The following is a 26,700-nucleotide window of genomic DNA, read 5'->3' as shown; positions in this document are numbered from 1 at the left end:
GGACAGTAGAGCTCATTGTGTCTACTTTTCAATGATATTTAAATTGTGTATGTAGCCCACTTTTATCAGGAACTGTTAACATTTAAAATTAGGTAGAAAATTTTTAGCTTTGAGTCCTAAAAGCTGTGCCGAAGGCTAACAGGTTAATGCTTGCAGCGCTCAACGTGGCTCCACCTGGCCTCCTGCACATGAGACCCCTTCAGTGGTGGCTCGGGACCCCCAAATTCTCTCAAAGGGGCAATCCGCTTCGTACAAATCAAGGTCACGAGGCGAGCCCTATGTGCCTTAGATGTCTGGAGAGATCCCAGGTTCCTGTCACAGGGCCCTGAGTTCCTGGTCATCATGTAATGCCTCACGGGTTGGGTAGTGGTTATGAATGGCCACTCCGTCCAAAGTCTTTGGGGAGGGCCCTATCTGCTGTGGCACATAAACTGCCTAGAGATGCTGGCTGTGCTTCTAGCTCTGAAGCATTTCCTGCTGGACCTCAGAGGTCATCATGTGTTGGTCTGTTTGGTTTTGGTCACTTATATCAACCACCAGGGGGTGGTCTGCACTCATGCCTCTTGTATAAGCTAGCATGTCGAATCCTCCTGTCAGCCCAGGGGAAGCTCCTCTCCTTGAAGGCAGCGTATATCCCGGTTAATCTCAACCTCTAGAGCTGGACCCCATGGCTTCGGCTTGACCTGGTTGCTCTTCTCGAACAATCTCCCTGGGGGATTCCTCACACAATAGTTCACCCCTGCCGAGAGTTGTGGAGACTGTGGCCGAGATTCCAGTCTCTCCACTGAGATGGTAGAGACCATTCTCCAATTCAGACCCCCCTCCACAAGAAGGTCGTATGTCGCTACATGGTGCCTGTTTAGTGTATGGTGCGAACAGAACCAATTGGATCCAGTTTACTGCCCAGTTGGTTTAGTGCTGGAATTCCTTCAAGATGCTGAAGCAAGATGCAGTCGGCGGGGTTCCAGCGGTATCTCCCTCGTTGCTTCCAAATGGCTGCTCGCCAGGCGAAGCCCAAAGACAGAGCTTTGCCACCCGGACCCCTCCGGAGGGGCCCAAGGGTCCTTAGCAGCCCAAGCCCAAGGAGCCAGCGAACCTAAGGGTCATCCTCTTCAGCAAACAGGCTGCGGCACGCAGGCCCTGACAACCAGAGAGCCTCAACCTTAGGACAGCGGTGTACACCTGATTACATGGTGCCTGTCCCTCCTCAGCTCCACCAGGAGGTCAGGCTGTTAACCCTGCCACAGAATGTGCTTCAGGGCACAGCCACCTCCAGCGGGTGTCTCCCCCACCTCCGCCTGGCGTCGATGCAGATGAAGGAGACCCGCCACCTTTCAGGAGGCGCCAACGGCTGTAGGGCACTGCTCCAGCCGCTCTGGATGCCAGCTTGACTGGCAGCCTGCTGCCAGACGTGTCTCAGTGGGTCCTGCGCACGGTAGAGAAGGGGTTCTCGATTTAGTTTGGATCCTCTTCTCCCCAGCAGGCCTTGGTCCTGGAACAGGAAATAAGCACTCTCCTGAGGAAGGGGGCCATAGAAGATGGTCTCTCCTTTTATTTAGAGGGTCTGGCTTCTACAGCCAGTACTTTGAGGTTCTGGAGAAGAATAGGGGGGTTGCGTCCAATGAATGCTCCTTGAACAATTCGATTATGAGGCTCGGTTCAGGATGCTCATTTCTAAGACGTCATGTCTCAGATCAGGTCCGAGGACCAGTTTGTCAAAATGGATCTAAGGATGCATACTTCTACATAACCATCCGAGCACTGGACATGTACGTCCACAGGACAAGTCCGTGGAGAAGTAAGAGAGGGAACTGTCTGTCTGCTATGACCAATATAGGCAACAAGCAGACTCTCAGTGGGTATATTGTGGACGCTATTACATCTTTATATGAGTCCTCTGGTCTCCCCGCTTCTTTTGGGGTCAAGGCTCACTCACTCGGAGTGTGGCGGCCTCTATGACCTGGTCCGCTGGAGTTCCACTCCAGGACAATTGCAACACTGCGGGCTGGTCCACTTCGCTGACCTTCGTCAGGTTCTACGACCTCGACCTTAGAGCCACTCCCCGCTCCTCTGTCCTGCACTCTGGTTGTGCTCTCACACACTAGGCAAGGACTGATCAGTGTGGCATGATTGGACACTCATTCCCAAAGCATTGTGACGCAGCTCGAGTTTCCGAAAGGGAACATCTCTAGGTTACGTATGTAACAGTATTTCCCTAAAGGGAAATGAGCCACACTCCCTGCATTCCTGCCGCACTTCCCTTCTTATTTTCAGAAGCATTTTGTAGCTTCCTGGTTGTGACGTCACCCCACCGTTGACATTGAACTTTGCCATTGGCCAGATTTCACACGTGATTCAGAGCGTGAGCAATGCTGAAGCATCCCCAAAGCGTCAAAACGCAGCGTCTCGTTCCCTCAGGGAAATACAGTTACATACGTAACCTAGAGATGTTCCTTTTCAGAAGAAGAAGGCCACTTATGTCCGCTCCCCAACCCGTGCGGGACGCATCCATCGTAAGCATTACATGATGACGCCACCTACCGTCCTGTTTGGGAACTATGAAGTAATGGCTGCAGAACCTGGACTCTTTGTCAGGGACTTCTGACAGGTTGAGCCATAAATGCCTCTCAGTGAAGGCTGACTCTGAGAGCTAGGTCCGCCAAACGCCAGAGCTCTTGCACCTGGCTGCCCGGGATGTCCTTCACACCCAGCTCTCACAACAGGTCGGCATGGTATGCCGTAATACATACCATGCTGTAGTGGCTTGGTGGGTAATGTCAGGACCTTTGCGAGGACACGATGCCCGGGGAGAGATAGCTGGCTAGCATCTCTTCTACCCGAGGTATCGCTCCACAACCAAGATCATTCAGCCCCGTGACAACACGGAAGCATTCCCAAAGCATTGCGACGCAGCTCAGTGCAAACACCTGTAGTGTAAAGTACAATAATGTAATGTAATTAGGTACATTAGAATCAGATTTTTAGTTGGGGACACTGGGGCTATCTAGCAAGTGTTCAATAAAATTTGCATTTTTACATCATTTGATTGGATGGTCAGAGAGTGCACTAGTCAGAGCTACTGTAGCAAAACACATTTGTATCAATGTGCACAAGCTTAAATATATTTGTGTAGACTTAAAAACTTTTTTATTTTCATTCCTCAATGGCTGATAGTGAAGAAGAAATTCGGTGGCAATTAAATGAATAAGGCTATTTTCAAGACAGATAACTTTCAAGAATTTTGTTCAGAAATCTATAATCCGTGTCATTCATTCAATCATTCATTCATTCATTCATTCATTCATTCATTCATTCATTCATCTTTACTAACAGCTTCATCCTGCTCAGGGTCATTGTGGATCCACAGCCTATCCTAGGATCATGAGTCTGCTTCACTGTGCCACCCTACATTACAAACACTGGGTAAAAAATTATTCCTTGTTTTCTGTCACAGTAGTATAAAAAACATCAGAATAAAATAATTAATTTGTTTCACTAAATTCCATGAACTAAATAAAAAAAATTAAAATAAAAAGTTAAAGTGTGAAAAGGTGAATCACTGTATTTCAGAGTAAACATACCAATACAACACAACTTAACACGAAAAAAAGAATAATACATGCACTCTTGTGAATACGCATGTAAATGCATAACACAATTCAAATGAATTAACATAAAAAAAGTCATAACTGTATGTTAGAATAAGTGTATTAAAGGAACTCTTCATATTTTTTATCTGCTTTTGATCTGCTTTTTCAGATAGTATATTTTGCATATAAGTTCTATAGAAAGTAATACCTGCAATGTTCACACCTAGTATTAATATGAACATAAGACAGAACAATAAAAGAAGGGGGAAGGATTTTTTTATATACCGTAATTTCCGGACTATAAATCGAACCCTTATATAAGCCGCAACCACTGAATTTGACAAAGATTTTTATTTTTAACATAAATAAGCCGCACCTGTCTACACTGAAACTAATGAACTTTACATAGGCTTTAACGAAAGACACTAAATGCAATATGTTGCGCTTCTATTAGGAGCATAGCGGTATTTTGGGAATAGCATGCCACTGCAAGACTGAGGATTATGTCCTTTTTATTTTCTGTTGCTCATTTCTAAGTTTCTTTGACTAACCCATAACGCTGTTGCCAAGAAAAATAAAAAAGCACGAGTTTTGGAAACCTGTCTGTGCTTATATGATTTCTGTTGCAACTGAAGTTTTAGTGAGCTTTCCCTTGACCCAGACTCAACGCGTTACAACGGCTTGTATCTAAACAGTAGCCTACCAAGTAAGTCATTGTTCACTGTCTTCCTCCTTTCTTTCACAACTTCAGTGGTACCTTGACCTACGAGTGCATTAATGTACGAGTTTTCCGAGGTATGAGCGGTCACTCTGTCTATTTTTTTTGCTTTGTTACGCGAGCAAAAAATTGAGGTACGAGCTCGAGACGCCGCTGCTAAATGGCGAAGCGAAGCCAAAAAGCGAAGACTGTGACAAAAATTAAGATAAGCAAAGAAGAAAAAGTAAAAATTTTAAAGTTTAGGGATACGTAGTGTACAGGAGTGATAGTAAAAAACGAGTTTTCCCTCCGCCTCCGCTTATTGCCTCTACCCCCCCTCCACACACACACACACACACACACACACACACACCACAGGCGTTTTCGTTAGCTCAAGTCGTCTCAACTCCAAAGAAAATACACTGAATAAAACCTTATTATATCTTTACATACTCTTTCTATTATGGTTTTATACAAGATTTGTTATTTAGAAATATATTTTCCAATTTATTAACATGAAACATAAAAACGGGGTGTCATTTTGAGGGTTGGAACGGATTAATGCCATTTTAAGTATTTTCAATATGGAAAACTGATTTGATGTGCGAGCAAACTGAGATACGAGCTAGTCCACAGAAAGAATTAAACTCGTAGGTCAAGGTACCACTGTATTTCTCTGGGGAGTTTATCTTTTGTCATCGTCGTGCGCCACCAGTGGAAGTTTTTTCTCCCGAAGCCGTGCAGCTCATAACACAAGTGAAGTGCGTTTTTTTGTTTCCGTTCAAATTTCATTGGTCTTATGTTATGTTGCTCAGTTTTTTGGCTTAAAGTTTGTGAAACCGGGAAAAACCCAGCAAAAATCCATATATTAGCCGCTTCGTTGTTTAGGGCGCGGGGTTCAAAACGTGGGAAAAAAGTAGCGGCTTATAGTCTGAAAAATACGGTAAATGCACTCTGACAGTATTACTTGAATTTAGCATCTTTGAGAATAAGGCTTTTATGAATACTTTTCTCAAGTTATTTAATGGCTCTTTTCAGAATTAAAACAAAAATAAACAATGATAAATGGTTTTGGTACAAAAATTTGTGCACACTAGAGTCTCACAAAACCTCCTTACAGTTGTAATAACAGTATTATCCCACCATTCTTTGTCACTTAAAAGACATTTAAATATGATTCCTCCTAGGTTTCTTTTTTAAATTTTTATCACCTTTGGTTTGCTTGTTAATACATATAAACTTAATGCCGTGTTTGGCTTACCTTGTAAGAGGTAACAGGTTGGAGAGATTTTTAAAACTGTCACATTCAACATATACAATGCCTGTCAAAGGCTTTGGGAACACACAGTCTTTCATTATTTTTGAGACACATGCATGTTTCTTTTGTGTATATCCAAACTATTTAAAAGGCAATGGAACACTAGAAATGGATAGTGAATGACTGCAAGAATGTTGTGTGGACAGATGAGTCCAAATATGACTTTTTTGGCTCTAACAGATGAACTTATGTAAGATGGAGAACAGAAGGGAAGATGTTAGCAGACTGCTTCTGGAGGTGAAGGCTTAATGTATTGGAGTTGTTTTGTACTTACTTTAACGCCATGCAGTTTAATGACTGTGGCTAATCGAAACTTTACCATACAAGACCTAAAGCATAAATCCAAGATCTGTAAGCTTTTTTTTAGAGAGCATATAGTAGATTGTTGTCATGGCTAGAATGACCAAATGGCCTTAACATGTAGAGCATTACACACTATTAACAAAGCATTTACTCAATTTTTTTTGTTCTCTAAGTACTGATTTATAATTTATAACGGCACTTCAATTTTGATATTTGGAAAATGTATATTCACCATGTAACCCAATTTAAATTTATTTTTTAAATATATAGAGTTATATTAAGAATAACTCGTATATCTTGCAAATAAGAAAGAGAAAATATATGATCTATTATATATATTATCTATTATCTATTATATATGTAGAGGGATTTTTATTATAGGTGTGTGCAAGTAAAATAAAACCAAAACTCAACATTATTTAATAATTGTTGGACAGACATGAAAAATATTTTTATAGACATCTTAAAGTGTAATTTCTACATTAAATAATTAAAATTTTAATGTTTTTAATGTTTTTTTTTCTGTCTCGATTCAATAATGCCTATTAGCATCTAAATCAAGTATTAATGCATTCAAAAATAACATTTATGTATTAAATAGTATTGTTTGTATCGAAATCAAAGTCTCACAAAAAAAAAAAAGGAAAGTTTCAAGAAAATTGTAAAATCACAAGTGCTTTTAGCCTACTCAATAATAAATTAATTGACTGTAATTGTAACATAACTTTTATCGTAATGTATAATGACATTTAAGGTTTGTTTTCAGTGCATTGCTTCTGACATAGCAAGTCACATGACATGGCTCAGCTGACTTACACAACACCTGCAGTTCAGCTGAGAGGACTATACTCCTGACTGTAATCACTCTGTTAGTGTCTCAGTAGAGTTAACCAGTGGAGCAATGGTGCAGAAATATCAGTCACCTGTGCGGGTTTACAAATACCCCTTTGAACTTATAATGGCGGTAAGTGTGTTTTTTTTACAGTTATCTATGTGTTTATGTGTGCTGGAAAATGTCTCCCAGAGATATACCTCTAAATAAGTGTGTGTGTGTGTGTGTGTGTGTGTGTGTGTGTGTGTGTGTGTGTGTATATATATATATATTATATATATATATATATATATATATATATATATAAATCATGTTGATCTTTTACAGTTTTTATTTTACTCACTCTTGGATAATACGTTTTTAATTAATGTTTGAACATTTGTTTCTGGAAAAAAAAAATATATATAATAACTCTTATCCCAGTGGCTTTTTTTCTGTAGACATAAAGTTTGTTGCTTCTTTTATATGGCTTTTTATGGTCTTTTATTGACCAAGTAAACTGTATCCAGTTACTGGACCGGTTCCAATCGGAGTGAATATTTAACCTCAGCACCTCTAACATCTGCCATGTGTGGAGTGGATGAACTCTGCTCAGCAGAGATCCTGGTGAAAAGCATATGGAACCATTTTATTTATTTATTTATTACACTCAGTATTTATAGACCATTTCAAATACAGTGGCTTGGTAGGCCCTTGGCAGAAATTGAGAAATTGAATGACTAGGCATGTGCCTATAATGTAAAATTACTAAACATTCCATGTGCATGATTATACTATCATTAGCTGTTAGGCGGTTTATTTAGACTGTTTCTACTATTGAGATAAAGTCGTATTTGAGAATAAGAGTCCTTATTAAAAGAAATGCTAAGACAGCACTGCGTGTGTATGTTTCTTGGAAAATACGATTACATTTCTGTTTACAGTTCGAAGGGGGTTTAATGAAATTAAAATTAAAATGAAATTCCGAAACCATGGTAGGAAAAATTTTGTTTTCAATCCAGTGCCTTAAGTAACCTTCATAACTATGTGAAAAAAGGCAATATTTATAACCAAAAAAGTAGATTTTCACAACTACCTTATAATACCTATGTAGACAACCGACATTAAATAACAACATGATGTTTCTTAAATGTTTCATGTATGTATGTTTGCACCAAGCTAACTAAACAATAAGATGTTTACAACCAACTTGTCTTTTATAAAAATAAAATTGCAGTTTTGTCTTAAAAATATAACATTCGCCCACATAGTCCATAAAGTCCCAAAGTTACTTTTACATCAAAAATTAACACATTGCAGGATTTAATTTGATTCTTCTAAAATTTTCAATAACGTATTGCATATACATTTGAACATGAGCAGGCTCAGTAAAGCTTTTTGCTTTGGCTATATATTTGTGTAAATATACCAAGAATTAGTGCTGGGTAATACAATTATTTCAATTAAAAAAAAAATATTTGGTAATAAGTAGTTCCTGATGACAATTATACCGTAAGGCAATTGAAATTCAACAAACAATGCTTAGTTTTATTATTCTGTTTAACTTACATTAAAATAGTTAATAAATGCAGCGTGATCATGTACAGTGCATGGTTTGGATAAAGTCAGCATTTTTTTCTTTTTTTCCGACCTCAACCCTATGTCAAGGGTTTGAAATAATGCCCACTTTAGTTAATTGACAAAATTAAACTTACCATATTTTTCGGACTATAAGCCGATATTTTTTTCCCCACGTTTTGAACCCTGCGGCTTAAACAACAAAGTGGCTTATTTATTTATTTTTTCCTAGTTTTTTCCCGGTTTCACAAACTTCAAGCCAAAAATCTGAACCCCATAAAATTAAACCAATAAAATTTCCGAACGGAAACGAAAAAACGCACCTCACCTGTGTTCTGAGCTGCACGGCTTCGGAAGAAAAAAAACGTTTTTTTAAATGCACGACGATGCCAAAAGATAAACTCCCGAGAGAAATAGTTGTGCAAGGAAGGAGGAAGACAATGACTTTCTTGGTAGGCTACTGTTTAGATACAAGCCGTTGTAACGCGTTGAGTCTGGGTCAAGGGATAGCTCGCTAACTCCAGCTGCAACAGAAATCATATAAGCACAGACAGGTTTCCAAAACTCGTGCTTTTTTTTATTTTTCTTGGCAACAGTGTTACGGGTTAGTCAAAGAAACTTAGAAATGAGCATCAGAAAATAATAAGGACATAATCCTCGTTTTGCACACACGCAGTAATACTGGAAAAATGCAGTGCCAGGCTATTCCCAAAATACCGCTATGCTCCTAAAGGAATCGCAACATATTTCACCCGTTACAGTATTTGTAATGTGTCTTTCGTTAAAGCCTGTGTAAAGTTCATTAGTTTCAAAGCCTGTGGCTTATAGACAGGTGTGGCTTATTTATGTTCAAAATAAAAATATTTGTCAAATTCAGTGGGTGCAGCTTATATATGGGTGTGCTTTATAGTCCGGAAATTACGGTAGTCCAGTATAATAAAGTCAGATTAAAGAGTCAGTCTGAAGGCCAGAAAACTCGCCAACAACTAGCACTTTAGCACTTTTTACCTAAGAAGTACATTCTGCATGCACAAACAAATATATTTCTTTTCAGAAGAATTTTTATTTTTTTCCCAAATTACACCAAATTACATATACCAGAGTGTGGTATTAATGTTGTTTCTGTTTCTTTAACAACGAGGTAGCACATTTAACAGCTGCATCACTGAAATCCCTATTATTATCTGCCTGTTGTTTCTTCATCTTCACCATTCAAAATTCATCAAATTCTTGCATTTTCCATCATGACGAGTCTGACAATGGGGCCAAATATACTTTCAGCACTGATGTGTGCTTTAAAAAAAGCAAATACAATAGTTTTCCTCTCATCTCTGTGTAGGAACTAGGATATTTTTCTTAGAAAACTCTCATCAAACATCAAATATCTAGCATGCAATTGAAGATTTAAAGATCACAATCACTTTTTGTCAGTTGCTAAATATATAGCTATGAATTTATTGCTCTACTTTGCCCCCATCATAATAACTTTGATTATAGAATACATTTAGAATCTTTCCAATCAGTTATAAAGAAACATCATCTAAACATGCTCTAAATATATATTTTTTTTATCTTTATTTGGCTAGTTCAAGCTTGTGGGCTGTATATTTGCCCTGTCTAGGTGCTTGTCAGTATATGGCTAACATTGGCTAGCATGAGACTGAACTGAAAGTGAACTAGCTATCGAAATATCAGCGATTGTGTACGTCGCTGTGGATAAGGGCGTCTGTTAAATGGGTTTGTGATATTGGATATTGGATATTGGTGGTTGCTAAAATTAGGCAGGCTGCTGTATATGACATGCTCCATCTTTGGCTTTTTTTTCTAAAGAAAATGTTTTGACATATAATCAATAATTTAATGAGCACTTCAAAAACTGAGCTGATGTGAATAAATATTACATTAATTTTTGACATTTATTACATTAATGCAACTGAACATTTGAGGGTTAAAGGTCTTTCTTAAGGGCCTAGCAGTTACAACATATTTGTGCTGGGAGTTTACGTTTACATTTACTTTTACTGCATTCAGGATACACCCTTGTCCAGAGCGACGTACAAAACTGCTTTGAGTCTCTATGAATAAATAGATCTACAATATTATGCTAGATTACAAACTCAAGAGAAATCAGCCTACAAAATTTTTAAATAACAACCTTCTAATCAGAAGCTCAACATCTTACTCACCAATCTAAGATTGTTCTCTTCACACCACACTGCACAGCAGGCTGTTTCACATCATATCTCAAGCAACTGTCTTCTTTTTCAGTGTACTGTCTGTATTTACTGCCACTTAGTATAGTTATAAAATCATCTTTGTTATTATATTTGCAATTATTTATCTATTTAATTCAAAATACGAACAATTATATATAATATTTTTAATTACGCAGACTGTTGTGACAGCATGGCAGTTTCAGGACAGTATATCTTTAAGAAACAGCTGTGTTTTGAAGACAAGTCTTGACAAGCAGTAGTGTTATGTATTGACAGCAGCTGAATTGATGAATATGCCTGTTAGGTGACCACTTAAAAATATGCTGCTGATGGTTTTTGGCTGGATTGTATAAATATATATTGGCTGTTCAGATTTACAGAAGATGTTAAATTAGGGTAGCACACTGCACTGTCACTACACCTTACATCAAACGCAGACCTAATGCTGAGTCCTTCTCTTAAGGGGGCACAGGTTTTCAAATCACTCCTTATAAATTCTCTTCACAGAGTGCCTGAGTCTGAATGAGTCAGCTAAGTTCTGTGTCTAGGTAAATTTATATGTTTACAATTTTAAACTTATCATTCACTAGTAGATTGTGATAATGTAATAGTATTAAAAATTATGGCACTATTTAGTTCTTGACGCATATTTAAATGAAAATTCATATGCCACTCAATTTCACATTTTCTTTTCTCATAGGGTGCAGTAGTATTAAAAAGATAAAATCAATTGAATTGAATGCCAATAAATATTCTGATTGGACAGAAGGTGTTTATTCATTTAATTCATTTTCAATAGCATGGCTATAAATAGAATGCCACACAGTAATGCTGCTGTCAGGATTATGGACAGGGACTATGTTTTCCACAAGCACCCGAACTGTCACATCACATAACTTTCCACACCTGGTTTATATTTATGGTATTTTGCAATTATGATTGTCTTTCTATGGTTGATCTCATTTTACGGTTTTGTTCATCTTTATGTTCCTGTTTTGGTAGGGGGTTATGTTTAATATTCTTTATTATTTTATATGTTTGTCTTTGTTGCTTAATTTTTTTGTGTAGTTAAATTTAATTACATTTGTTGGCACTTGCATCTGCTTTCAGCGTTATTCTTATTTGTATAGTAATTATTTATATATTTATCGTGATAGCAATAGTGTTTAAGATTTTGTGGGTTTTTTTTGTACATTACCACTACATTTAGGGTACAAATGTAAAGAAAAGTACAATAAAGGGATTTAGTAATGCATAAAAATTATGTTAGCAAATATCTGAGTTATAAGAACAATAAAGCATCTTTGGTACATGCCACATTACTATTTCAGGATGATTGTGTCATCACATCATACCACAAATTTCTTTGATTTATTGAAAATCCTCTGTCTTTACCTGAACATTTCATAATATTGCTAGTTAATACACATCATATACTAATACAAATAAGCTATGGTTATGTGATTGTTTCAATATAGGCAGTTCTATAAGAGACATACATACAGGTGGGAAATATGGACTGGAATAGTTAACCAGTCATGAAAAATGTTTTAAAATATCTCATTGATGACCTGTAGTCTGATCAGCCATAGTGTTAGTCCAGTTTAGTCCTGGAAAAGTGTGCCCAGTTGCTTGAGAATCTCATTAGCTGTAGTTCTGTGCTCAACTGCTGTCATCCTGGCCCTTTATTCTTGCAATGTGAACACAGGAACAACTATAGCATATTGTTAAGTAAAAAAGAGTCCATTAGGATCAAATCAGAAAGAAAAAAACAGTATTGTATAGGCCTAATATATCTGCAGGTTGCCTACAGTGGAGTGCTGTTAAATGAAAGACTTGGGATAAAAATTTTAAGAGAGAAAGCATGTGTAGTTACCCTATTCATATAAGATGTAAAGTCAGCTATATAAAATAATACAATGTAGAATGGAGGCTGTTTATTAAAGGTTCAAGGATTTGTTACCCTCATTATATGAATTAATATGAAACAAATAAATAAGTGTATAATCAAAGATCTTGGTGTAAAGTTGGGCATTCTATGATTGGCTGGGCGATTTCATCTGCTTGGTGTCTTTATATGAATTGTAATAACAAATTCATAGCACATAAAACCAGGTTATGAGCAATATTTCATTATCTTCATGTCTTGTGCTTGCATGCTTTTTAACAGGCCTATGAGAGACGATTCCCAACTTGCCCCCTCATCCCCATTTTTGTACACAGTGACATCATCAGTGAAAGCCAGAGTGAGGATGGTGCAACTCACGTAATTGAGCGTAGGTGTGCTCTTGATGTGGAGGCCCCTCGATTGTTGAAAAGGGTAATTCCCACAAATTACAGCACAATAAGCTGTGTATGAAGTTAATGTATTTACTTGAGGCAGACTTACATTGTAGATTTTTAATTAGAACTTATTTGTACAATAAAATAACACTTCATGTACCTTATTCCCAACTCTGAAATTTCCCATTTCACTGATTTTAAGAAATAAAATACATTTTAAACAATGATTTACACAAAAATGTTCCATTCAATTCTAATTTTGTGATTTGCTCATTTTTTTTCCTGTATCATTTTGTCTGTTTTTGTATTTTATTATTGACTTACACACAGAGCTGTGCTAAATTAAAATTAAATCAGCACAGATACCTGTCTATAAAGAACCTTAATACTTTCAATCTTCAATACCTACAGATAGCTGGGGTGGACTACCTGTACTTTGTGCAGAAAAACACACTTGACCGGCGCCAGAGGACCCTGCATATTGAGACTTTTAATGAGTCTTTTTCCACCAGGGTGATCGTCAAAGAGCACTGCAGCTACAGGGTCAGGAATGTAAACTACACTTGTTAAATAACTATAAATCAATTCTTAGGCCTAGAAACAGTTAAAGGACATTTTAATAATTCGAAATTGACCTTTATTTATTCACATATGACTCAGATAGGCTAGTTGTGAAAACTTATCTCAGGTTTCAGAGTATGTATTAACCTAAATGATCTTCCTGTGGGTGCTTTGTAATAGTCAGCGTATTTGCTTACTTTGGACACATGAAATGTCACTGCACTGTACAAATCACATTAAGATCTGCAGAGACCGGTCCTGTACTCTTAAGAACAACCCAGCACCATGAAAAATATTATTTAGCAAAATGTGTGGTTGAGGGTAAAGTTTATATCAACTGTGCATGCCCAATAATCTCTCCATAGGTGCACCCAGAAAATGAAGACTGGACATGTTTTGAGCAGTCAGCCAGCATGGATATAAAGTCTTTCTTTGGATTTGAGAGTACAGCAGAGAAGATTGCAATGAGGCAGTATGCTTCCAGTATTAAAAAGGTGTGTGTGTAGGCATAGTATTGATTAACCACATAAATAGTATTTTAATTGCATGTCCACACAAGGATGAGCATAAAAATGTGTTTCTGTTAATAGGTGAGTTTTTTTTGCATTTGGGTTTCTTTTTGCAGAAATAAAAATGCTTGGAAATCCCTTTTGTATATCAACTCTTTCTGCAGGGAAAGGAGATTATTGAATATTACCTTAGAGAGATGGAGACAGAGGGTATAACTCATGTACTTCGTTGGAGACCTCCTTCCACCATCACAGCATCACCTGAGCTAAAAGTCAACCCAACCACCATTCCCACATCCGACATATACAAAGAAGACAGTAAAAGAGTCCACAGAAACCTTGCAGAGAGCTTGCCTGCTTTGGCTGAAGGTAAACTATTTGTGCATTAAATATTTTAATTTGGACCCTGGATAAAGACCAGCATGTTTTTCTTTTCTTTCTTTCAATTTTTTACATTTAGTTTACTTTATTTTGAACGATGGGCATGACAATTATAAAAATACAAAATACAATAATAAAAGCCTTTTATCTAATTTCACATTTGGAAAACACAATAGTTGATAATATCTTTATAATAGATTTTTGGCTTTGCGTTGTGACTATTACAGATAAGTTAGATGCAGATTACATCAGAAACTATATAGGAGAGCTGAGCCCTCTGAATGAGAGTTGCTTCATCCGCCTACGGCAGTGGCTGCAGGACACACACAAGGGAAAGGTAGGGAAAGATGGCTTGTAAACTCACAAGTTTATGCTGAGTGCACACCGCACAATAAGACATGTGCAGAACTGATTCTCATTAATAAGAAATACCAAGAAAATTGTATATATTATAGATGTATCTGTCTAACCCAGCCATTATGGTTGCACAAGCCAGTGCACTCTTAGTGCTGGTCCCAAGCCCAGATAAATGAGGAGGGATGCATTAGGAAGGGAATAAAGCATATAACATGGGCTAAATCAAATATGCGGATCACAAACCAGAATCACATACTGTATCGGTTGAGGCCCAGGTTACCAATTACCGTCACAGGTATTATTAGCCAACAGGATACCATTGGAAATTGGCAAAAGGAGGAGAAGGAGAAGAGAAGACGTCTACAGAGACATCAGGAAAAAGAAGAAGTGTGGGAGAGTGGAGGTTACAGGGGGGCACTTTAAATGTTGGTACTATGACTGGTAGGGAGAGAGTTAGCTGATATGATGGAGCAGAGAAAGGTAGAAATGTTGTGTGTTCTGAAGACCAAGTGGAAAGGGAGTAAGGCCAGGAACATTGTAGGTGGGTTAAACTGTTCTATCATGGTGTGGATGAAAAGAGAAATGGTGTAGGGTTGATCCAGAAGGAAGAGTACAGTAAGAGTGTAGTGGAGATTAAGAGAGTTTCTGATAGTAATGAATGTGAAGCTGGAATTTGAAGGGGTGATGATAAATACCATAGTGCTTATGCTCCACATGTGGGTTGTGAGATGGAGGAGAAGGAAAAATTCTGGAGTGAGTAAGATGAAGTGGTGGAGAATGAAAGATTGGTAATTGGGGCAGATTTAAATGGCCATGTTTGTGAATGGAACAGAGGTGATGGGTAGGTATGGTCTAAAGGAGAGGAATATCGACAGGGAGATGGTGGTAGATGTTGCTAAAAGGATGGAAATGGCACTGGTAAATAATTACTTTAGGAAGAAGGAGAAGCATAGGGTGACATATAAGATTGGAACAAGGTTCACACAGGTGGACTATATGCTATGCAGGAGATACAACCTGAAAGAGACTGGAAACTGTAAGGTGATGGCAGGGCCAGTGTAGCTAGAAAGCACTCGATGGTGGTCTGTAGGATGGCATCGGAGGTAATGAATGAAAAGTGTGTTTAGATAATAGGAAAATGAAAGAGAGAAGGTTGATGTGGAGATGGTGAAGCAGGAAGTGGATAGGATTAGTAAGGATGAAAAGAGCAGTTATTAGGAGGATGAAAACTGGAAAGTTGCACCAGATGACATACCAGTAGAAGCATGGAGATGTTAGAGAGATGGCAGTGGAGTTTTTAACAAGATTGTTGAAAAGACTTTTGGAAGGTAAGAGGATGCCTGAGGAATGGAGAGGGAGTGTGCTGGTACTGATTGTTAAGAAAAAGGGAGATGTGCAGACTTGTGCAGATGAGATGTGCAGTAACTACAGGGGAAGAAAACTAATAAGCCACACCCTGAAGTTATGGGAAACAGTAGTGGATGCCAGGCTGAGAAAAGAGGTGACCATCTGTGAGCAACAGTATGGCTTCATGCTGAGGAATGCACAGATGCAATATTTGCTTTGAGAATGTTGATGGAGAAGTATAAAGAAGGGCAAAAGGAGTTGCATTGTGTATTTGTGGATCTAAAGAAAGCAAATGACAGGGTGCCGAGAGAGGAGGTGTGGTATTGTACAAGGAAGTCCAGTGTGGCAGAGAAGTATGTGAGGTTGGTGCAAGACATATATGAGGACAGTGTTACAGCAGTGAATTGTGCAGTAGGAACGACAGACTGGTTCAAGGTGGAGCTGGGACTGCATCAAGGATTGGCTCTGAGACCTTTCCTGTTTGCAGTAGTGATGGACAGGTTGATGGACAAGGTCAGACAGGAGTCTTCATGGACAATGATGTTTGCGATGATATTGTGATTTGTGGTGAGAGTAGGGAGCAGGTGGAGAGAACCTGGAGTAATGGAGGTATGTGCTGGAGAGAGGGGGAATGAAATTCAGAAGGAGTAAGACAGAGTAAATGTGTGTGAATGAGAGGAAGAGCAGTGGAGTGGTGCAGTTGCAGGGAGAAGAAGTGGTGAAGGTGGATGAGTTTTAGTACCTGTGATCAATAGGGCAAAGTAATAGAGAGTGTGTTAAAGAAGTGAAGAATAGAGTGCAGGCAGGGTGAAGTGGGTGGAGAAGAGTGGCTGGAGTGATTTGTTAAAAAAAAGGGGTTTGCAAGAGTGAAAGGGAAAGTTAATACAACTGTGGTGAGACCTGCTATGTTGTATGGTTTAGAGAAAGGAGGTGGAGCTGGAGGTAGCAACGTAAAAAGCTGAGATTTTCATTGATAGTAATGAGGATGGACAGGACTAGAAACGAGTTAATGTGCAGAGGAGGGAGAAGAATGTTGGGTACCAGGGAGGAGGAAAAGAGGAAGGCAAAGGAGGAGGTTCATAAATGTAGAAGGGAAGACATGCAGGTAGTTTATTTGAAAGACGCTAATGTAGAGGACAGAGTAGTATGGAGACAGATGATTCGCTGTGGCAACCCCTAATGAGAGCAGCTAAAAGTAGAAGACTAAAGATTTATATATCTACTTGTACAAATATTATACTGTACTGTACTGTATAGATAGCTAGCTATCTAGCTATCTAGATAGATGTGAGAATTAGGATGAATAGGAAAAAGGATCAGAATGAACGGGTAGGATATTGGGAATAGTGAGCCAAGGAATGTGTAAGGGGGCTGCTGAAATGAACAGGGGGGCAGACTAGTGTGAATGGCTCGGGAATACAATTGGTGAAAGTAATAAATAGGCAAGGAAATAGGATGGGTGTAGGGAATAAGAGCTGTGAGGGTTACGTTTAGATGGTTTGGGAAAATTAAGGGAGGAATTGGGTGAATAGGCAAGCAGATGAATGGACAGATTATTAAAATGAGAAGTGTGATAGAATAAGTGGGCGAGTAGAGAGAAGCTGACTAGGAAAAATGGTGTACTGGGATGCATTGAGAAGAAGGAGATGTCGAGAGGAGGAAGAGGAGGAGGGATCACTTTATCTACCCAATAATAGTCTCTTCTACTCATCTCAAGCTCTCCATCACACGAATACCTCTTCATTTATTTTAATCCTCTCCAATTATTCATACTTAATGAATGATTGTGATGAATAAGAGAGGGGGTTGGTTAAATGAGGGAAAGGGATAGGATCAATAGTTTAGTAGGGACTGAGTGGGATGAGTATGGAAGTGATTGGGATGAAAGGAATGGAGACTGTAAAAAAAGGTATGATGGCTGCAGATGTTAGAAAAAAAAAGATTACAATTTTATGGACCTATCCATGAGAGGCTCCTGAATGTATTCCTTCAAAGCAGGAGCCTCTCTGCTAGACTATGTATAAGCCAGAGAAGAGTAGTTGCATATGGAAGCAGGTCAGTAGTGCAATTGCTATTGAGTTTTTTCAATATGTTTTTTTTATTTTTCTATAGTGAAAATCTGTTTTCTAATCAGGAGTTAACTGTTGTATTAAATGTGGAATTGACATTATACAAAATGTACCCATATCCATCTGTCACAGCTTCCCAAAGACCAGCATGTACTGAGGTTTCTGCGCTCACGGGACTTCAACGTAGAAAAAGCTCGAGAGGCATTGTGCCATACACTCACCTGGAGAAAACAACACCAAGTGGACTTGCTGTTGGACTCATGGATATGTCCACAGTTGTTGCATGAATACTATACAGGGGGATGGCACTATCATGACAAAGGCAAGAAGAATCAAGACATTTTGTATGACATATTATATCATATATTTTCTAAATTACTTGTGAACATTATTTATTAAACTTAAAGCAAATTAATAGAGAAAAATTGTTTCTGAAGATATACATAATAATCAAACAATTAGATTGTGCAAAACAACAGTAACAAGTGATTCTGGTTCTACATTATGTAGATGGCCTCCCTCTCTACATCTTACGGCTAGGACAAATGGACACCAAGGGTCTTGTGCGGGCTTTAGGGGAAGAATCTCTTCTTCGACATGTAAGCAGTAAGTACATATTTTGTGGATAAATAAATTGCAGCCAAATTAACATATCTGCTTCTCTCCTTATTTCTTTATCAGGTGTTATCCATCAATGAGGAAGGTCTCAAGCGCTGCGAGGAGAGCACAATCATCTTTGGTAAACCAATTAGGTAGGACTAACACATGACTCTAAGCAATATATCCATATAAATACACTATGCCCTAAATGCACTGACATTTATTTGTAGTTGCTGGACCTGTCTGGTGGATCTTGAAGGGTTGAATATGAGGCATCTGTGGAGGCCAGGAATTAAAGCTTTACTGAGGATTATAGAAGTGGTGGAAGCCAACTACCCTGAGACACTAGGACGGTTGCTCATAGTGAGAGCTCCCAGAGTTTTTCCTGTGCTCTGGACACTGGTAAAAACAGAAATGCATGCTGTGTACATAGGCCAGAAGTTATTTATGAAATTGCAGTCAACTGAAAATTTTTTACTGAAATAAACTGCATAAACTATGTAATAGGGTTTTAAAAGTCTAACTCTGCAAATCTTATATCAAGGTCTTACATTTTAAATACAACCATTGTGAATCATGTTTAGTTAAAAAACTAGTATCTCCAAGAGTATTATTTCACAAATGAGTATATGTTATATATGAAATAAATTACTGATTAAAGTACTGATCTAATACAGTAGTAATGCAAGTACTGTAGCACTGCTGCTTCACAGCTCCATCAATTCCACTGTGGATTTCCTCTGGGTTCTCTGGTGTCCTCTAACAGAATGCTTATAAGGAAATATGATCCAATTGGGGGTAATTTCCCCCACTTCTCACCCACTGTTCTTGGGAAATGTAGAATAAACTAGAATAAAGTAATTACTGAAGATGAATGAGTGAAAGAAACTCAAAAGGTGATTCTAAATGGTTTAAAAGAACCATGTAAGAAAAAAGAATTACATAAATAAATAATGTGTGTGTTTGTGTGTGTGTGTGTGTGTGTGTGTGTGTAAACTAGTTTACTTGGCAACATATATTTTGCATTGTTATATTATTTTTTTATTATTCAAAGCTTTAGCCATTGTTAGTATATGACAAGTCCATCAACAAAAGATTTACTCACATGTATCCAAAACAAAGGCAGCTAGATTACTAGATCTCGTTTTGCCATTTGTGTCCTACACGATCTGTATCGGAAACACTTTTTGTACTGTGCATGTCCGCAAATGCGTCTACTTCACCAAAAATTGATATTTATATCAAGAGAATCACTAGTTAAAAATCTATTTCTAGTATGGATCAGATAGTGTCAACCAGAGCAGTTTTACCGGAACTGCGAAATGATTCACTTGAAATAGTTTTGTTAGTAGACACATTTGCACACGTGTGCAGTACAAATAGTGTTTCCAGCATGGATTGATTATCCAAAATGTGAATAACTATGCAAAGGTTTGTTGTGGCACATTTTAATTTGGCTTAACAAAATAGTTATGCCTAGCAGGGACAAATGCAAGCAAGTTTACAAAAAGATGGATGTGCAGATGGCATGGGTCAACCATATTAGCCTTTCCCCCTAATAAACTTAGCTTTAAAATAACCATGTTTTCAAATGGTTGACATACTGTCTACGTATAGACATTTCTTTTTCTTGTTTTTACCATCAGTAAATGTCATCACAAATTGATCCACCAGCAGTAAAATGTCATGAGTTAATTCAGGTTTGTAAGGTGTTATTACATTCTCTGCAACCGTGGCTAATTAAATGTCATGTTTGTGCTCTTTTTTATTGACCTCATACTCCATCCTCTAGATTAGCCCATTCATTGATGAGAACACTCGCAAGAAATTCCTCATCTACGCTGGGAATGACTATCAGGATTCAGGAGGCTTGGTGGATTACATAGACAGAGAGTTCATACCTGACTTTCTCGGAGGAGATTGTCCCGTGAGTAAAATGGCCAAGCACTGGTTAAAATGATGGTATTACCATTTTATCTGCAATGAGGAAATCACAAATAAATGTTTTACCTCAAATGTGATCTTTATATCCAATATCCTCTGTACATGCAGTACTTCTGTGATAAGTGAATAATGAGATACAGTATCAATACATTATCAATGAGATACAGTATGAGCTTATGGTTATAAATAATTTGAGCCCCTCATTAAGCATGACCAATTTCAGCCTTGGCAACATACATTTTTATAAATTGTGTATCATTATAAGTATGTGTTCTGAATGGAAATGCATAAAAAGACTAACTGAAGCACTAGGAAACTGAATTTTTAGTAATGAAAGAACCAGGGGAGCTTATTTGTCCTTGTTTTTTGTCTTTGATTCATGTGTAGTGTGACGTTCCAGATGGAGGCGTGGTTCCCAAATCTTTGTACCGCACAGCAGAGGAGCTGGAGAATGAGGAGATCAAACTCTGGACTGAAACAATCTACAAAACTGCAAGTGTGTTCAAAGGAGCTCCACATGAGGTATTTTAGAGCTCTTGATGCATTTCATCTAAGATTCAGATAGCGCCACAAAGTATTTAAAATGTTTTAGGAGATGGTGCCCTCTGCTGGTGCTTAGAAATGAAACTATAGCAACAACCTTAAATAAGTGAGTGGAAGTTTTCTAAACTGGTTTGAGATTCAGTTCAATTTCCCTGCTAGACAGAAAAGGGATTATTTTTTTAAATATATATATTTACTCCTTATTTTTTTCTGTTGTCAGGTGCTGATTGAAATCACAGAGGCATCCTCAGTGATCACATGGGACTTTGATGTGTGTAAAGGTGACGCTACCTTTAACATCTATCACTCCAAAAAAGCCCCACAGACTCAGAAACGAGATACTCTGGGTAATCTGAATGCCCCTGGAGCCAACAATGTGCAAGTGATTGAGAAGTCCTGGGTGCTAGGGAAGGACTACAGTTTGGTGGAAACTGCTCTAACTTGTAGAGAGGGCGAGAGCATACAAGTAACCACAGATGTTGCATCACATACTCTAAAAATTTTGCAAACAATTGAAATAACTATTAATAATATTGCTGAGTTAATATTCCTGTTCTGTTTCTCTCTTCTTGTAGGGCTCTCATATAACACGTTGGCCTGGCTTCTACATACTGCAGTGGTGCTACCACAGCTCAGCATCTAGTTTATCCTCCCTTCAAGTCTCCACACAGAAGTGTAGGGTGATGTACTACACCGAAGTACTGCATTCTCATGACTTCAGGTTTGCTACACATTTCCACAGATTTAACACATATAGTTCATATATGAATAGTTCAGTGCCTGTAAAAAGTTTGGAAAGACCTCAAATGTAATTATTCTGAGACATGTGTTTCTTTTGTTTCTATACAACAAAGTAGGTAAAATACCAAAATTAGACAGTGAATGACTGAATGTCAATTCAAAACAAGTTTATTTCTATAGCACTTTTCACAACAGACTTATCTCAAAGCAGCTTTACAGAAATTAACACTAAGGTGAATGGTGTGCATTTATCCCTGATGAGCAAGCCATGGCGACTGTGGCAAAGAAAAACCTTTGCGATCATCACAGATCTAACACCAGCTTCTCCATGCCATAGCCTTTAAAAATTAAAGGAGGTCCAATGTCAAAACTCCACATGAAGTGGGATCCAATTGGCACTGGTACGTCTCTAGATAGTTTGGGATGTTTGCGGGGTCGGCATCTACTTCTTTAAAGGTCCACAATCTTCATAAGGTGGGATGTGACTGGGGCTGGAGCAACCTCAGGATGTCTTGGGATGGGTAGAGAAAGAGAAGCAGTGGAGAGGAATTAGCGTAGCTGCTGTTCATGATATTAACAGCACAAATTGATAATATGCATGTGATCTGGAGCACAAAGATATGATGTGATGTTTGTTATGTGTAGGCTTTGCTAAAAAGATAAGTTTTGAAACTGCACTTAAACTGGGTGAGTGTGTCTGAGCCCCGAACACTGTCAGGAAAAATATTCTAAAGTTTAGGAGCGAAATGTGAAAATTCTCTACCACCTTTAGTGGACTTTGCTATTCTAGGAACTACTCAAAGTCTGGAATTTTGAGATCTCAGGGAGTGTGACGGATCGTAGCGAGTTAGAAGACTGGAAAGATAATTGGGAGCTAAACCATTTAGTGTTTTGGAGGTGAGAAGCAGTAGTTTGTAGTCGATTTGAAACTTAACAGGTAGCCAGTGTAGGGACGATAAGATTGGGGATATGTGATCATATTTTCTCAACCTTGTGAGAACTCTGGCTGCTGAATTCTGGACTAACTGTAGCTTGTTTATTAATGATGCAGGACATCCACCTAGTAATGCATTACAATAGTCTATTCTGGAGATCATGAAAGCATGGACGAGCTTCTCTGCATCAGATATAGATAACATGTTTCGTAGCTTAGTAATATTTCTAATGATTTTTAAAAGACAAGTTGCTGTCTAAAATAACTCCCAGGTCTTTTACTGTTGAACAAGTAGTTACAGAACATCCGCCCAAATGCAGGTTGAAATGCTGGAGCTTCTGTGCACTGGTTTTTGGGCCGATGAGCAAAATCTCTTTCTCATCAGAATTTAATAATAGAAAGTTATGAGTCATCCAATCTTTTAACTCTTTAACACACTCAGTTATCTGAGCCAATTGAGCTGTATCGTCTGGTTGTGATGAGATATATAGCTGGGTATCATCAGCATAACAGTGGAAGCTAATTCCATGCCTTCTAATAATATTTCCTAAGGGAAGCATTTATATTGTGAAAAGCAGGGGTCCTAGAACTGAACCTTGTGGCACGCCATAATTTACTTGCATTAACCTGGATAGCTCTCCATTTAAGTCTACAGTACAAAATGGTAACGATCAGACAGGTAGGATTTAAACAGCTTAATGCCTGTCCCTGAATGCCGATGTAATTTTGTAAGCGGTTTAGGAGAAGATCATGATCTATAGTTTCAAATGCAGCACTAAGATATAGCAAAACTAACAGAGAGGTATAGCAATGGTCTGAAGCTAAAACATGTCTTAAGTGATTTTAACTAGATCAGTTTCTGTGCTATGATGGGGCCTGAAACCTGACTGAAACTCTTCAAAGATACTGTTCTCTTGTAAGTAGGAACATAACTGGGCAGTGACAATCTTTTCTAAAATCTTAGACATAAATGGGAGGTTTCAAATGGGTCTGTAATTTGATAGCGTGTTTGGATACAAATAAGGTTTCTTAATAAGGGGCTTAATAACTGCTAACTTGAGGGGTTTAGGGACATGACCTAAAGATAGTGAGGAGTTAATAATATTCAGAAGAGGCTCACTAGCTGTATGTAACACCTCCTTTAGTAGTTTAGTTGGAATGGGATCTAACTGACATGTTGTTGATTTAGCTTTGGTAAAAACATCATGCAGCTCTTCCTGTCCTATACATGTAAAGCAGTGTAGTTGTGGAGTTTTAGGTGAGATTGTGTCAGAAGATGCTGTCAGAGGTTGGACCACCACAATTGTTTTTCTAATACTATACCTTTTTTCAGTAAACTAATTCATAAGGTCCTCAGTACTAAACTGCGGTGGAATATATTTTTCAGATACCTGATTTGTTGTTAATATAGCTACTGTACTGAAAAGGAACCTGGGATTGTTTTGGTTGTTTGCTATGAGTTTGTTCAGGTGTTCAGTTCTAGCAGCTTTTAGCGCCTGTCTGTAGCTGAGCATACTTTATACGCAATTCTAAATAGCTCCAATTTAGTTTTCCTCCATTTTCTCTCCAGATTACGGACCGTTCTCTCGAGGGCATGCTTATGACTATTATACCAAGGTGCAGGTGTTTTTTCTCTAAACTTTTTTAACCGGATGGGGGCAACGGTGTCTAATGTGCTAGTGAGGATAGTGTCTATGTTGTTAGTCATTTCATCAAGATTTTTAGTATTTATAAGTTTAGTGAAAAATTTAGATAAATCAGGCAGGTTATTTATGAATCTGTCCTTAGTGGTCGGAACAATAGTCCTACCAAGTCGATAACGTGGTGGGCTAATATTCTCTACCGGTAGTGTGTACAATATGAGGTAATGGTCCGTGATATCATTTTGAGGTAAAATATCTATATCAGTGACATCTGCTCCATGGGATATTATTAAGTCTAGTGTGTGATGAGTTGGTCTGGTGATGTTTTGTTTAACCACAAAAGAGTTTAATAAATCCACAAATGATAGTCCTAGGGCATCGTTTGTATCATCTACATAAATATTAAAATCTCCTACAAGCAGCACTTTATCAAAATTGATCAAGAGGTCTGAAAGAAAACAAGCAAACTCTTGAAGAAAATCAGCGTAGGGCCCTGGATGTCTGTACACGGTGGCCAGAGCGAGAGATAGTAGAGGTTTCCTATGTATGTCTGAAAGTACAACTTTAAGAACGAGCACTTCAAAATATTTAAACCTGAATGTCAGTCATACGCCATAAAATTATGTCTGGACTGTGACTAATTGGAACAAACTTGGAACAAAAAGACAATGACCTAAAGCATTGATCTATAAGCCTTATTTAGTGAGAAAACAGTCAGCTGGAGTGTAATCTATCAATGAATAACATGGCCAGTCACTGTACCTAAATCCTATTTAGCTGCTCTAGAATAAACTAAATGGCAAGGTCCGAAAATACATATTCAAGTAGCAAAGAACACCTTTTGGCAAGTTTTACAAGGGTCATGGTAAATTATTACAGCTAAATCTTTGGAGAAACTAACTGTCCAGATGGCAACCATGTTTGAAGATGTTATTCATAGGGAGGGTTTTATCAATGAAAATAAAGTTTCACATCTGCATATTTATACTGTATATTTGTTTGGTCTAATAAAATGTATATACCATTAAACTTAACTACATTAAAAAGTTTTTTGCATATAAACAAAGGGCATTATAAAAGACTATGTGTTTCCAAACTTTTGAAGGCATTGTAGCTTAATGGTGAGGACTGGGAACTACCAGGGGTCCCTAAAGTGGTGAAGGCTTTTTGAAAAATGTGATAATCTTTAGTTTAAAGTACTTTTAATTAAATATGTTGGTTTTATTTAATTTTAAAAAATATTTATGCTGTTTTATATCATGTTCTGTTTAAATATTTGATTTTTATTGGATGTAAGACGTTATTTCACACCAATCATTTTTTATGTCATCATATTTTAGGGGATCTATGACAAGTTTGGAGTCCAGTCATAGTGGTTTCTCTCAGCTGAGCACCAACACCATATCATCTGGCCAGTCACATTCCAGCTCAGTTGCTTCACACTAGAACATAAGCAGCATAAGCACTTGCACAGACATTTGTGATGTTACTGAAGTTGATGATGAAAATCTGTTCTCATGTCATATTATATAATAAAAATAATCTTTAAAAAATGATGTTATTACTAAGACAGTAATTAATTATTTGTTAAAAGACACTTAATACATTTATTTACAAAATACAGTAATTACAATATAAATAAAAACATTTATATAGGGTAATGTTTTTTACTTAGCCTAAACTGACAATTAAATATTTAATGTAATTTTATATAGGTTTTCCTAGAAGTATATACTTGCACACTTATTCTAATAATAATTAAGAGAATTTGGCTTTTTAGGTATAAAATATTTGTACCCCAGTGAGACAGGCAGTCTTAAATGACTGTATCGGTTGTGCATGAGACATCAGGAAGTGTGATTCTTCTTAGCTTCCACAAGATGGCAATGTGATAAACCTTGGAATAAATGTGTACTTGAGAATAGCTCGATCGAAATGATGTGCAACGTTTCCATAATAGCAAACCTGCAGAGATGGCAAATGTACACACATCCTTCACTCAGGTAGAAGTACAGAAGTAGTGGGCTCTGACATGTACATAATTAAAAAGTAGCAATTACTACTACCTGTTTTAGTGTCACGCTGGTAACTGGACCTCACATCATAATTATATAATAATACAAAATAATTAAAAATGTTGTTTTCTGTACGTATCCAGGCTGAACAACCACTATATAGAACACAAGCAGAGAAAAGATGAGGATCATGTTTACATCGCCGTTTACATAGCAATACTTTTAGTTGCCTTTTGCCTTGCGTGTTGTTAACTTCGTAG

General features: G+C 37.8%; 1 protein-coding gene across 1 annotated transcript; it reads left to right on the top strand.

Moving 5' to 3' along the window:
* The first annotated feature begins 6,752 nt into the window (after nt 1–6,752).
* On the top strand, nt 6,753–25,981 carry LOC124396337 (SEC14-like protein 1). The gene is made up of 15 exons (XM_046865435.1): nt 6,753–6,872; nt 12,684–12,833; nt 13,208–13,339; nt 13,723–13,851; nt 14,031–14,235; nt 14,475–14,584; nt 18,153–18,342; nt 18,531–18,619; nt 18,702–18,772; nt 18,851–19,022; nt 20,413–20,547; nt 20,952–21,086; nt 21,328–21,573; nt 21,683–21,828; nt 25,766–25,981. Exons 1-15 carry the CDS (start codon nt 6,810–6,812, stop codon nt 25,869–25,871), a joined length of 2,079 nt encoding a protein of 692 aa, XP_046721391.1. The 5' UTR covers nt 6,753–6,809; the 3' UTR covers nt 25,872–25,981.
* Nucleotides 25,982–26,700: the final 719 nt, after the last annotated feature.

This window comes from Silurus meridionalis, chromosome 14 (genome assembly GCF_014805685.1).
Source record: "Silurus meridionalis isolate SWU-2019-XX chromosome 14, ASM1480568v1, whole genome shotgun sequence".
Lineage (NCBI taxonomy): Eukaryota > Metazoa > Chordata > Actinopteri > Siluriformes > Siluridae > Silurus > Silurus meridionalis.
Note: the sequence above shows the minus strand (reverse complement) of the source record. Positions and strands in the feature narration are given on the sequence as shown.

Coding starts and splice junctions, on each gene's coding strand:
- LOC124396337 (XM_046865435.1), top strand. CDS start 6,810: ATGGTGCAGAAATATCAGTCACCTGTGCGGGTTTACAAATACCCCTTT. Junction 6,873..12,683: donor CCTTTGAACTTATAATGGCG/GTAAGTGTGTTT, acceptor GCTTTTTAACAG/GCCTATGAGAGACGATTCCC. Junction 19,023..20,412: donor TTCCTGTGCTCTGGACACTG/GTAAAAACAGAA, acceptor TCCATCCTCTAG/ATTAGCCCATTCATTGATGA.